Consider the following 11466-nt stretch of genomic DNA (forward strand, 5'->3'; position numbering starts at 1 on the left):
TAGTAATGGTTCAGGGACTGGTGGGTAGATAGTAATGGGTGTGGATGGTTCAGGGACTGGTGGGTAGTAATGGGTGTGGATGGTTCAGGGACTGGTGGGTAGGTAGTAATGGTTCAGGGACTGATGGGTAGGTAGTAATGGTGTTGGTTCAGGGACTGGTGGGTAGGTAGTAATGGGTGTGGATGGTTCAGGGACTGATGGGTAGGTAACAATGGTGTTGGTTCAGGGACTGGTGGGTAGGTAGTAATGGGTGTGGATGGTTCAGGGACTGGTGGGTAGTAATGGGCGTGGATGGTTCAGGGACTGGTTGGTAGGTAGTAATGGTTCAGGGACTGATGGGTAGGCAGTAATGGTGTTGGTTCAGGGACTGGTGGGTAGTAATGGGCGTGGATGGTTCAGGGACTGGTTGGTAGGTAGTAATGGTTCAGGGACTGATGGGTAGGTAGTAATGGTGTTGGTTCAGGGACTGGTGGGTAGAAATGGCTCAGGGACTGGTGGGTAGCAATGGTTCACAATAAATACGGTATAATTGTATTTCTAGGTGGAATTCTAGCCGGTGTGATCTCCGATAAATCTCACAAACGTGCCACAACCTGCGGAGTCATGCTGATGTGCGCCGCCCCCACTGTGAGTACCGATACGGCACAAGGTGATCAATAGATGGGAAAATACCAGGCGTCTTTTTTTTTTTTTTTTTTTATACTAATATATCGTAACACACAACAGGATCTGATTTGGAGAGGAGGGTCATCCCTGGCAGAGCAGTGACATCACTGATGACATCACACTGATCTATATAACACGCATGGTCAGAAGGGAGGGATCTAATATAGGGGGCGGGGTCATGCCTGATGACATCACAGTGCTGTATGAGTCAGTACTGCCTGCAGTGTGATGTAATGTATACTATGCCGGGGGTCTGATTCTTGTCTTTCCACCCACAGCTCTATTTCTTCTCTGCCGTCAGTAGAACGGGTCCGGTGTTCACCGTGTGTGAGTATTGACCTCCTCTCATCCTCTTCTGTCCCATCTGGAGGAAGGACAAGTGTCAGTGACCAATCAGAGAAATGACAGCTGCAATCTGATTGGTGGCTATGGGCAGACGCTCTCCTTGCCTCCATAGGACAATGTCTGTCATGTATGTATTCCTGGTGTACACGCCATGGTCACTCATGTCCCTCTACCTTCCAGTGATGCTGCTGGTGTGCGGAGCTCTGGTGAACGGGCCGTACTCCCTGATCACAACGGCCGTGTCTGCTGACCTGGTGAGTCTTCCAATTCTGTCATTCTGATGTCATAGTGTACGCCGGACAACCGCCTCACTTTAGACAACTATTTGCCTAATGTGGGGGAGGGTTAAGACAGTATGGCGGTTATAACCCATTTCCCCCGAATCTCCTCCGTCTCTTCACAGGGGACGCACAAGTCACTCAAAGGAAACGCACACGCCCTTTCTACAGTGACGGCCATCATAGACGGTACCGGATCTGTAGGTGAGACCCCGACTTTACCATTTCCTGCTACCGATCACCCACAATATTCCCAACTCTCCCATTCCCAGTATCCCCTGCTGCAGTGTCCCCTTCCCCTGGATCAACCCCCCCCCCTCCATGGTCCCCTTCCCCGGGATCATTCCCCCCTCCATGGTCCCCTTCCCCGGGATCAACCCCCCCCTCCATGGTCCCCTTCCCCGGGATCATCTCCCCCCCCCCCTCCATGGTCCCCTTCCCCGGGATCAACCCCCCCCCCCTCCATGGTCCCCTTCCCCGGGATAAACCCCCCCTCCATGGTCCCCTTCCCCGGGATAAACCCCCCCTCCATGGTCCCCTTCCCCGGGATAAACCCCCCCCTCCATGGTCCCCTTCCCCGGGATCAAACCCCCCCCTCCATGGTCCCCTTCCCCGGGATCAACCCCCTTCCCCGGGATCATCCCCCTCCCCCCATGTCCCCTTCCCTGGGATCTCTTCTTCTCCCCCCCCCCCCCCATTCGTGTCCCCCTTCCCCGGGATCTCTTCTTCTCCGTCCCCTTCTCCGGGATCTCTTCTTCTTCCCCTCCCTCCCATCATGTCCCCTTCACCGGGATCTCTTTTCCCATCTCAGTATTTATTCCCAGCATTCCTCCGGTGTTCCCCTCCTGTGTTTTTCTTGACAATAACCCCCACCCCCTCCTCCAATGTTCCCTACCGGCATCCATCTATCCCTGTGTTCCCCTCCTCCATTGTGACTCTCCACCCCTCTCCCTCCAGGCGCTGCTCTCGGCCCCCTGTTGGCGGGACTCCTGTCACCGTACGGTTGGCACAACGTCTTCTTCATGCTGATGATGAGTGATGCCTTTGCCTTGTTGGTGAGTGTTGTCAGAATGATGGAGACCACTAGGTAATAAGTCCCACCCTCTCTATGACATCACATATTTATGACCTCACATACACACCTTCTGTCACATTGTACTGCTGATCATAGCACTGGCTGTGGTGACCGCTTATGTATGATGTCATTTCTCTGCCTGTGATGTCACCGGTTTATGGTGTCATTTCTCTGCCTGTGATGGAGCGCACGTTCTTTCCGATCATCGCTCTTCTGTGTGTCTGTACTTCCCTCTCTGATGTCATTTGTCTCTCTCTGATGTCATTTTCTTTTCTCTCAGTTCTTGTTGCGTCTGATAAGAAAGGAGCTGAATTGCAGGAGGCCGGCGGGAGGAGAACAGACCGAGTAAGTGACGTCTTGTTGGATGCGGGTGCTCGGGGCACAGAGGAGTAATGGGGGGGGAGGGAGGAGGAGAAGAAGAGGGAGAGAGAAAAGTAGTATTCCCCCCCTCCCCATCTAACTTAGGGGGGAGAAAATGATGTGACCTCACCCTCCCTCAATAGAAACTTCCACATTGGAGGTAGAGGGCAAAAAATAATCGGGCAGGAGAGGGGAGGGGGGGCACAGAGTTGGGAGGGGATGGGGGGGACAGGCAGGAGAGGGGAGGGGGGCACAGAGTTGGGAGGGGATGGGGGGGACAGGCAGGAGAGGGGAGGGGGGGCGCAGACTTGGGAGGGGTGGGGGAGGGAGCACAGGCAGGAGAGGGGAGGGGGGGCACAGAGTTGGGAGGGGTGGGAGCACAGGCAGGAAAGGGGAGGGGGGGCACAGAGTTGGGAGGGGTGGGAGCACAGGCAGGAGAGGGGAGGGGGGGACAGGTGGCAGAGATAGGGGGAGGGACAGGCAGGAGAGGGGAGGGGGGGCACAGAGTTGGGAGGGGTGGGGGGGGAGCACAGGCAGGAAAGGGGAGGGGGGGCACAGAGTTGGGAGGGGTGGGGGGGAGCACAGGCAGGAAAGGGGAGGGGGGGCACAGAGTTGGGAGGGGTGGGGGGGGAGCACAGGCAGGAAAGGGGAGGGGGGCATAGACTTGGGAGGGGATGGGGGGGAGCACAGGCAGGAGAGGGGAGGGGGGCATAGACTTGGGAGGGGATGGGGGGGACAGGCAGGAGAGGGGAGGGGGGGTGCAGACTTGGGAGGGGTGGGGGGGGGAGCACAGGCAGGAAAGGGGAGGGGGGCACAGAGTTGGGAGGGGTGGGGGGGAGCACAGGCAGGAAAGGGGAGGGGGGGCACAGAGTTGGGAGGGGTGGGGGGGAGCACAGGCAGGAGAGGGGAGGGGGGCATAGACTTGGGAGGGGATGGGGGGGACAGGCAGGAGAGGGGAGGGGGGGCGCAGACTTGGGAGGGGTGGGGGGGGAGCACAGGCAGGAAAGGGGAGGGGGGGCGCAGAGTTGGGAGGGGTGGGAGCACAGGCAGTAGAGGGGAGGGGGGCGCAGACTTGGGAGGGGTGGGAGCACAGGCAGTAGAGGGGAGGGGGGGCGCAGACTTGGGAGGGGATGGGGGGGACAGGCAGGAGAGGGGAGGGGGGGGCGCAGACTTGGGAGGGGATGGGGGGGACAGGCAGGAGAGGGGAGGACGGGGCGCAGACTTGGGAGGGGTGGGGGGGAGCACAGGCAGGAAAGGGGAGGGGGGCACAGAGTTGGGAGGGGTGGGAGCACAGGCAGTAGAGGGGAGGGGGGGCGCAGACTTGGGAGGGGATGGGGGGGACAGGCAGGAGAGGGGAGGGCGGGGCGCAGACTTGGGAGGGGATGGGGGGGACAGGCAGGAGAGGGGAGGGGGGGCGCAGACTTGGGAGGGGATGGGGGGGACAGGCAGGAGAGGGGAGGGCGGGGCACAGACTTGGGAGGCGATGGGGGGGACAGGCAGGAAAGGGGAGGGGGGGGCGCAGACTTGGGAGGGGATGGGGGGGACAGGCAGGAGAGGGGAGGGCGGGGCGCAGACTTGGGAGGGGTGGGGGGAGCACAGGCAGGAGAGGGGAGGGGGGCGCAGACTTGGGAGGGGATGGGGGGGACAGGCAGGAGAGGCAAGGAGGGGACAGGCGGCAGTGATAGGGGGGGGACAGGTGGCAGAGATAGAGGGGGGGAAGCGGGAGAGAGAAGTCACATGGGTATTTCGAGGACTGATTGGTGGTTGAGGATCGATCATCACATGACCATCTCCTAGGACTTTGCGGGTCTCTCTTATGGCTTCTCTTGTATTTCAGGTGGAAGGAACATTAGGGGGTCGTCTCGGAGATCTGGTTTCCATGTGTGGACATCTTGTGGACAATCCCGTCTTTATCCCGATTGGACATCAATGGAGATCTTCCATACTATGGATATTTGGGGGGCTCAGACATTGGTGGGTTGCTGTTCTGACACTATCTTTGGACTATGATTGGCCCTACTGCCCCAAAATTCAGCCAATCACAGGTCAGCAATACATTAATATCATGGAATGGGGATTGTTCCGTCTCTACGGGGCTCCATCCAATGAAGGCCTCGTGTCATTTCTGGTGGGGGGGGGGGGGGGGGGAAATGTCTTTAATTCTTTGGCCAACACTCGGCAATGCTCACAGCTGGATTCTGATTGGTTGGGAGTGTCTTGCTGGGACAGGAATGGATGGAGTGTCCCCCGTGTCACTATTGTCCTGTATTGTACGCTGTGAAGGTGTGGGAATATTCTGCACCCCATCATTCCATCCACCATACCCGGCAATGTTCAGGGGGTGGGGTTAATCTCTATAGACCCCTCCCACTGAAGTCCAGCTGTATGGGTTCATCCTATGTAGTATACCCCTCCCCCTCTCTGTTCATAATATACACAGAGAGCTGTATAGATGATGTAAATTGTATTCTGTGTAGAATAATGTATATATTGTATTGTTCTGTACATCCCATAATATGTATATACGGTGCACACGGCACACAATGTTCTGTATATAGGAGGGCGCTATCAAGGTAAAAGATCTACAGACAAGATGGGAATATATGAAGGCCGTATGTCCTCCTCTGGGGGGGGAAGCACGTCCTCTATAGAGGGGGTGGGAAGCACGTCCTCTATAGAGGGGGTGGGAAGGACGTCCTCTATAGAGGGGGTTGGGAAGGACGTCCTCTATGGGGGGTTGGGAAGGACGTCCTCTATGGGGGGGTGGGAAGGACGTCCTCTATGGGGGGGTGGGAAGGATGTCCTCTATAGAGGGGGTTGGGAAGGACGTCCTCTATGGGGGGGTGGGAAGGACGTCCTCTATTGGGGGGGGTGGGAAGGACGTCCTCTATATGCCATTTTTCAGAGAATATGAATGAACACAAACTTCTCTCCTTCGTGGTCAGTGATTGGCTGAAGCCATTTATTATCAATCATCTGTGTTTACTTGTATTTTATATCATAATGACAACCGAAACTATCCAAATGCCCCTGATAAAAGTTTACATACCCCGGTTCCTAACACCATGTATTGCCCCCTTGAAGACTTCTGTGGTATTTGTGGACGAGGCTCTTCATCTTCTCAGATGTTCCTCTTGGTAAAAGTCCTCCAGTTCCTGGAAATTCTCGGTCTGTCTTCCATGAACGGCCCGTCTGAGATCTCCCCAGAGGGGTCCAATGATATTGGAGGTCAGGAGACTGAGATGACCAATCCAGAACCTTCACTTTATTCTGCTGTAGCCAATGACAGGAGGACTTGGTCTTGTGTTTTGGGTCATTGCCATGTTGGAATGTCTGAGTACCTCCCCTGTGCAGCTTCCTGGCCGATGAATGAAATGTTCCTCCAGTATTTTTTGATAACGTTCTGCATTCATCTTTTCATCAATTGTGACCAAATCTCCTATGCCTTTTGTATCTCGCACATCCCCAAAACATCAGCGACCCACCTCCATGTTTCACAGTAGGGATGGTGGACCTTTCATCATAGGCCTTGTTGTCTCCTCTCCAAATGTAGAGTTTATGGTTGTGGCCAAAAAGCTAAATTTTTGGTCCCATCACTCCAATTGACTGTGTGGCAGAAGGTTGGAGTCTTGTCTCGGTGCTGTTTGGTGTATTGTAAGCGGATACTTTGTGACATTTGTGTAGTAATGTCTTCTTCTGGAGACTCGACCATGCCGCCCATCTTTCTTCAAGTGTCTCCTTATTGTGCATCTTGTAACATCCACACCACATGTTTTCAGAGAGTCCTGTATTTCACCTGAAGTTATTTGTTTTCTTTGCATCCCGAACAATTTTCCTGGCAGTTGTGGCTGAAATTTTAGTTGGTCTACCTGACCGTGGTTTGGTTTCACCAGAACGCCTCATTTTCCACTTCTTGATTAGAGTTTGAACACTGCTGATTGACATTCTTAATTCCTTGGATATCTTTTTATATCCCTTTCCTGTTTTATACAGTCCAACTACCTTTTCCCGCAGATCCTTTGACAATTGTTTTGCTTTCCCCATGACTCAGAATCCAGAGAGGTCAGGGCAGCACTGGATGGAAGATGGAAGGGTCTGGCAGGAGTCCAGAAACTCATTGCCCCTTTTATACACACTAATTATAAACAGATCACAGGTGAGGATGGGGACCTTTCATAGACATTCAAACCCCTTTGTGTCACCTTGTGTGCATGTTATCAGGTCCAAATCACTGGGGTATGTAAACTTTTTTGATCGGAGGCATTTGGGTAGTTTCTGTTGTGATTATGATTATAAAAAGAGTAAATACAGATGATTGATAATAAATGGCTTGAGAGAGAATAAATATATTAGGTTGAAAAAAGACACAAGTCCATCCAGTTCAACCACAAAAGAAATCATACAATCCTATACCCACAGTTCATCCAGAGGAAGGCAAAACCCCCAGCAGAGCCATGATCCAATCTGCTAAAGCAGAGGAAAAATTCCTTCCTGATCCCCCGAGAGGCAATCGGATTTCCCCCGTATGTGTATTTGATATTCTCTGAAAAATGGCCAAGAAATCATAAATTATTATGTAAACTTATGAGCACAACTGTATGTAGGATGTACAACTATAGATGGTCCCATATGAAGGACGTGCCTCCTCAATAGACGGTACCATATGAAGGACGTACCACCTCTGTAGACGGTACCATACGAAGGACGTGCCTCCTCTGTAGACGGTACCATATGAAGGATGTGCCTCCTCTGTAGACGGGTCCCATATGAAGGACGTGCCTCCTCTGTAGACGGTCCCATATGAAGGACGTGCCTCCTCTGTAGACGGTACCATATGAAGGACTGCCTCCTCTGTAGACGGTACCATATGAAGGACTGCCTCCTCTGTAGACGGTACCATATGAAGGACGTGCCTCCTCAATAGACGGTACCATATGAAGGACGTACCACCTCTGTAGACGGTACCATACGAAGGACGTGCCTCCTCTGTAGACGGTACCATATGAAGGATGTGCCTCCTCTGTAGACGGGTCCCATATGAAGGACGTGCCTCCTCTGTAGACGGTCCCATATGAAGGACGTGCCTCCTCTGTAGACGGTACCATATGAAGGACGTGCCTCCTCTGTAGACGGGTCCCATATGAAGGACGTGCCTCCTCTGTAGACGGTACCATATGAAGGACGTACCACCTCTGTAGACGGGTCCCATATGAAGGACGTGCCTCCTCTGTAGACTGTACCATATGAAGGACGTGCCTCCTCTGTAGACGGTACCATATGAAGGACGTGCCTCCTCTGTAGACGGTACCATATGAAGGACGTGCCTCCTCTGTAGACGGTACCATATGAAGGACGTGCCTCCTCTGTAGACGGTACCATACGAAGGACGTACCACCTCTGTAGACGGTACCATATAAAGGACGTGCCTCCTCTGTAGACGGTACCATATGAAGGACGTGCCTCCTCTGTAGACGGTACCATATGAAGGACGTGCCTCCTCTGTAGACGGTACCATATGAAGGACGTGCCTCCTCTGTAGACGGTACCATATGAAGGACGTGCCTCCTCTGTAGACGGTACCATACGAAGGACGTACCACCTCTGTAGACGGTACCATACGAAGGACGTACCACCTCTGTAGACGGTACCATATAAAGGACGTGCCTCCTCTGTAGACGGTCCCATATGAAGGACGTGCCTCCTCTGTAGACGGTCCCATATGAAGGACGTACCACCTCTGTAGACAGGTCCCATATGAAGGACGTGCCTCCTCTGTAGACGGTACCATATGAAGGATGTGCCTCCTCTGTAGACGGTCCCATATGAAGGACGTACCACCTCTGTAGACGGGTCCCATACGAAGGACGTGCCTCCTCTGTAGACGGTACCATATGAAGGACGTGCCTCCTCTGTAGACGGTACCATATGAAGGACGTGCCTCCTCTGTAGACGGTACCATATGAAGGATGTGCCTCCTCTGTAGACGGTACCATATGAAGGACGTACCACCTCTGTAGACGGTACCATATGAAGGACTGCCTCCTCTGTAGACGGGTCCCATATGAAGGACGTGCCTCCTCTGTAGACGGTCCCATATGAAGGACGTGCCTCCTCTGTAGACGGTACCATATGAAGGACGTGCCTCCTCTGTAGACGGTACCATATGAAGGACGTGCCACCTCTGTAGACGGTACCATATGAAGGACGTGCCTCCTCTGTAGACGGTACCATATGAAGGACGTGCCTCCTCTGTAGACGGTACCATATGAAGGACGTGCCTCCTCTGTAGACGGTACCATACGAAGGACATGCTTCCTCTGTAGACGGTACCATATGAAGGACGTACCACCTCTGTAGACGGGTCCCATATGAAGGACGTGCCTCCTCTGTAGACGGTACCATATGAAGGACGTGCCTCCTCTGTAGACGGTACCATATGAAGGACGTACCACCTCTGTAGACGGTACCATATGAAGGACGTGCCTCCTCTGTAGACGGTACCATATGAAGGACGTGCCTCCTCTGTAGACGGTACCATACGAAGGACGTACCACCTCTGTAGACGGTACCATACGAAGGACGTACCACCTCTGTAGACGGTACCATACGAAGGACGTGCTTCCTCTGTAAACGGGTACACTGTTTATATATGAAGGTCACACAGAGATCACAATATTTATTACAAACTGTCTCTGTAAGAAGTCTAATTAGGGAAAAGTGTCTTCCTGGCAGCTTTTTTTTGTTTTATCTAGATGATCTCCTCTCCCTTTTTTATGGGTTCTGTCTGCTCCCCCTCAGGTCAGTCTCTCTTTCTTCTCAGGTCAGTCTCTGTACCGTCTGTCTCTCTCTCTCTCTCTCTCTCTCTCTCTTCTCAGGTCAATCTCTGTACCGTCTCTCCCCCTCCTCAGGTCAGTCTCTGTACTGTCAGTCTCTCTCTCTCTTCTCGGGTCAGTCTCTGTACTGTCTCTCTCTCCTCAGGTCAGTCTCTGTACTGTCAGTCTCTCTCTCTCTCTCTTCTCAGGTCAGTCTCTGTACTGTCTCTCCCCTTCCTCAGGTCAGTCTCTGTACTGTCAGTCTCTCTCTCTCTTCTCGGGTCAGTCTCTGTACTGTCTCTCTCTCCTCAGGTCAGTCTCTGTACTGTCAGTCTCTCTCTCTCCTCAGGTCAGTCTCTGTACTGTCAGTCTCTCTCTCTCTTCTCGGGTCAGTCTCTCTCTCTCTCTCTCTCTCTTCTCAGGTCAGTCTCTGTACTGTCACTCCCCTTCCTCAGGTCAGTCTCTGTACTGTCAGTCTCTCTCTCTCTTCTCGGGTCAGTCTCTGTACTGTCAGTCTCTCTCTCTCTCTCTTCTCAGGTCAGTCTCTGTACTGTCACTCCCCTTCCTCAGGTCAGTCTCTGTACTGTCAGTCTCTCTCTCTCTTCTCGGGTCAGTCTCTGTACTGTCTCTCCCCTTCCTCAGGTCAGGCTCTGTACTGTCAGTCTCTCTCTCTGTTCTCAGGTCAGTCTCTGTACTGTCAGTCTCTCTCTCTTCTCAGGTCAGTCTCTGTACTGTCAGTCTCTCTCTCTCTCTTCTCAGGTCAGTCTCTGTACCGTCTCTCTCTCTCTCTCTCTCTTCTCAGGTCAGTCTCTGTTCTCTCTCTCTCTCTCTCTCGTCAGTCTCTGTACTGTCTCTCTCTCTCTCGTCAGTCTCTGTACTGTCTCTCTCTCTCGTCAGTCTCTGTACTGTCTCTCTCTCTCTCTCGTCAGTCTCTGTACTGTCTCTCTCTCTCTCTCGTCAGTCTCTGTACTGTCTCTCTCTCTCGTCAGTCTCTGTACTGTCTCTCTCTCTCTCTCGTCAGTCTCTGTACTGTCTCTCTCTCTCTCTCTCGTCAGTCTCTGTACTGTCTCTCTCTCTCTCTCTCGTCAGTCTCTGTACTGTCTCTCTCTCTCTCTCGTCAGTCTCTGTACTGTCTCTCCCCCTCCTCAGGTCAGTCTCTGTCTCGTAATAATTTGTCTAAGGCTCGGCCTTGGTGATATTTTTGCACAGATAGTCGGAATCGGGTGTTCTTCTTCTGGAATGTAACATAATTGTGATGAAGGGCATTGATGTCCATACACTGTGAATCCTGACAATTGTACTAATGACTGGTGGCTGGTCCCATCTGTTGTATTTTATGATCTTAATAAAGGGGCTCCTGGTCCCATCTATTGATTTAAAGGCTTGGGGTCATTTGTTGGGTGTCCATCAAACATCTGAGAATATTTTGCCCTCGGTGAGGTGAACCAAAAATTTCACCAATGGCGCTGTGACCTCCCAATGAGAATCTCGCAGGAACCTGATCAGAGGTGAAGGTTTGTAGAACCGGCTTTTCAGGTAACATATTCAGTGCTGATCGGCAGAAAGATGGAGAAGATATTCATCACTAGGGATGAGCCGAACACCCCCCGGTTCGGTTTGTACCAGAACCTTCGAACGGACCTAAAATTCGTACGAACTTTAGAACCCCATTGTGACGGAACCGATCCCACACTCCAATTGAGTGCTTCCGTCAGTATATCCCGCTTCCTCCAATCTGACTCCAATCAGATATTCCAACCGCTTACAAGCCCAAAACAAGACGACATTTGCTTAGCTGCTCAACATGGACTGATTTATTAGAACCAAAATGCCAAGTATTTATAATACAGTAGAAGACTAAAACCGAACCTAATTAGCATGAGCTAATTATCTAAATCAACACTCAGACTAGTTGACTGAGGGATAAGAC

The 11466-nt window shown here is 52.6% G+C and overlaps 2 protein-coding genes across 54 annotated transcripts in view; both read left to right on the forward strand.

Annotated features, from left to right (window-relative positions):
• SLC37A1 (solute carrier family 37 member 1) overlaps positions 1-5457 on the forward strand; it is a 55391-nt gene extending 49934 nt beyond the window's left edge. For all 4 annotated transcript variants that reach the window (XM_077479394.1, XM_077479395.1, XM_077479396.1 and 1 more), the window contains 7 exons: positions 542-627; positions 945-993; positions 1192-1265; positions 1415-1493; positions 2247-2344; positions 2645-2709; positions 4562-5457. In XM_077479394.1, coding sequence (XP_077335520.1) covers positions 542-627; positions 945-993; positions 1192-1265; positions 1415-1493; positions 2247-2344; positions 2645-2709; positions 4562-4577 — 467 coding nt within the window. In that variant the 3' untranslated portion in view covers positions 4578-5457. The remainder of the gene's footprint in view (positions 1-541; positions 628-944; positions 994-1191; positions 1266-1414; positions 1494-2246; positions 2345-2644; positions 2710-4561) is intronic.
• An 88-nt stretch (positions 5458-5545) lies between these two features.
• Positions 5546-10916, forward strand: LOC143981525 (uncharacterized). 50 transcript variants are annotated; one of them, XM_077479453.1, is made up of 6 exons: positions 5547-9544; positions 9600-9671; positions 9779-9817; positions 9849-9924; positions 9959-10217; positions 10255-10916. In XM_077479453.1, the coding sequence occupies exons 1-6, from the start codon at positions 9477-9479 to the stop codon at positions 10779-10781; spliced, it is 1041 nt and encodes a 346-aa protein (XP_077335579.1). In that variant the 5' UTR covers positions 5547-9476; the 3' UTR covers positions 10782-10916. The 50 variants fall into 50 exon arrangements, with proteins under 50 accessions (XP_077335553.1, XP_077335579.1, XP_077335577.1 ...); XM_077479451.1 differs by having other exon boundaries at positions 9886-9924; XM_077479427.1 differs by having other exon boundaries at positions 5546-9671; positions 9703-9817; positions 9849-10030; positions 10107-10217.
• The last annotated feature ends 550 nt before the right edge of the window (positions 10917-11466 follow it).

The sequence above is a fragment of the Lithobates pipiens genome, unplaced genomic scaffold (assembly GCF_037356315.1).
Source record: "Lithobates pipiens isolate NorthernLeopardFrog02 unplaced genomic scaffold, aLitPip1_a1.2 Scaffold_16, whole genome shotgun sequence".
Lineage (NCBI taxonomy): Eukaryota > Metazoa > Chordata > Amphibia > Anura > Ranidae > Lithobates > Lithobates pipiens.

Bases quoted from the DNA above. Each gene is read 5' to 3' on its own strand.
- LOC143981525 (XM_077479400.1), top strand. From the start codon at position 9,374: ATGAAGGTCACACAGAGATCACAATATTTATTACAAACTGTCTCTGTA. The intron at 9,818-9,848 runs GTCAGTCTCTGT...CTCTCTCCTCAG, and splicing joins GTCTCTCTCTCTCTTCTCGG to GTCAGTCTCTGTACTGTCAG.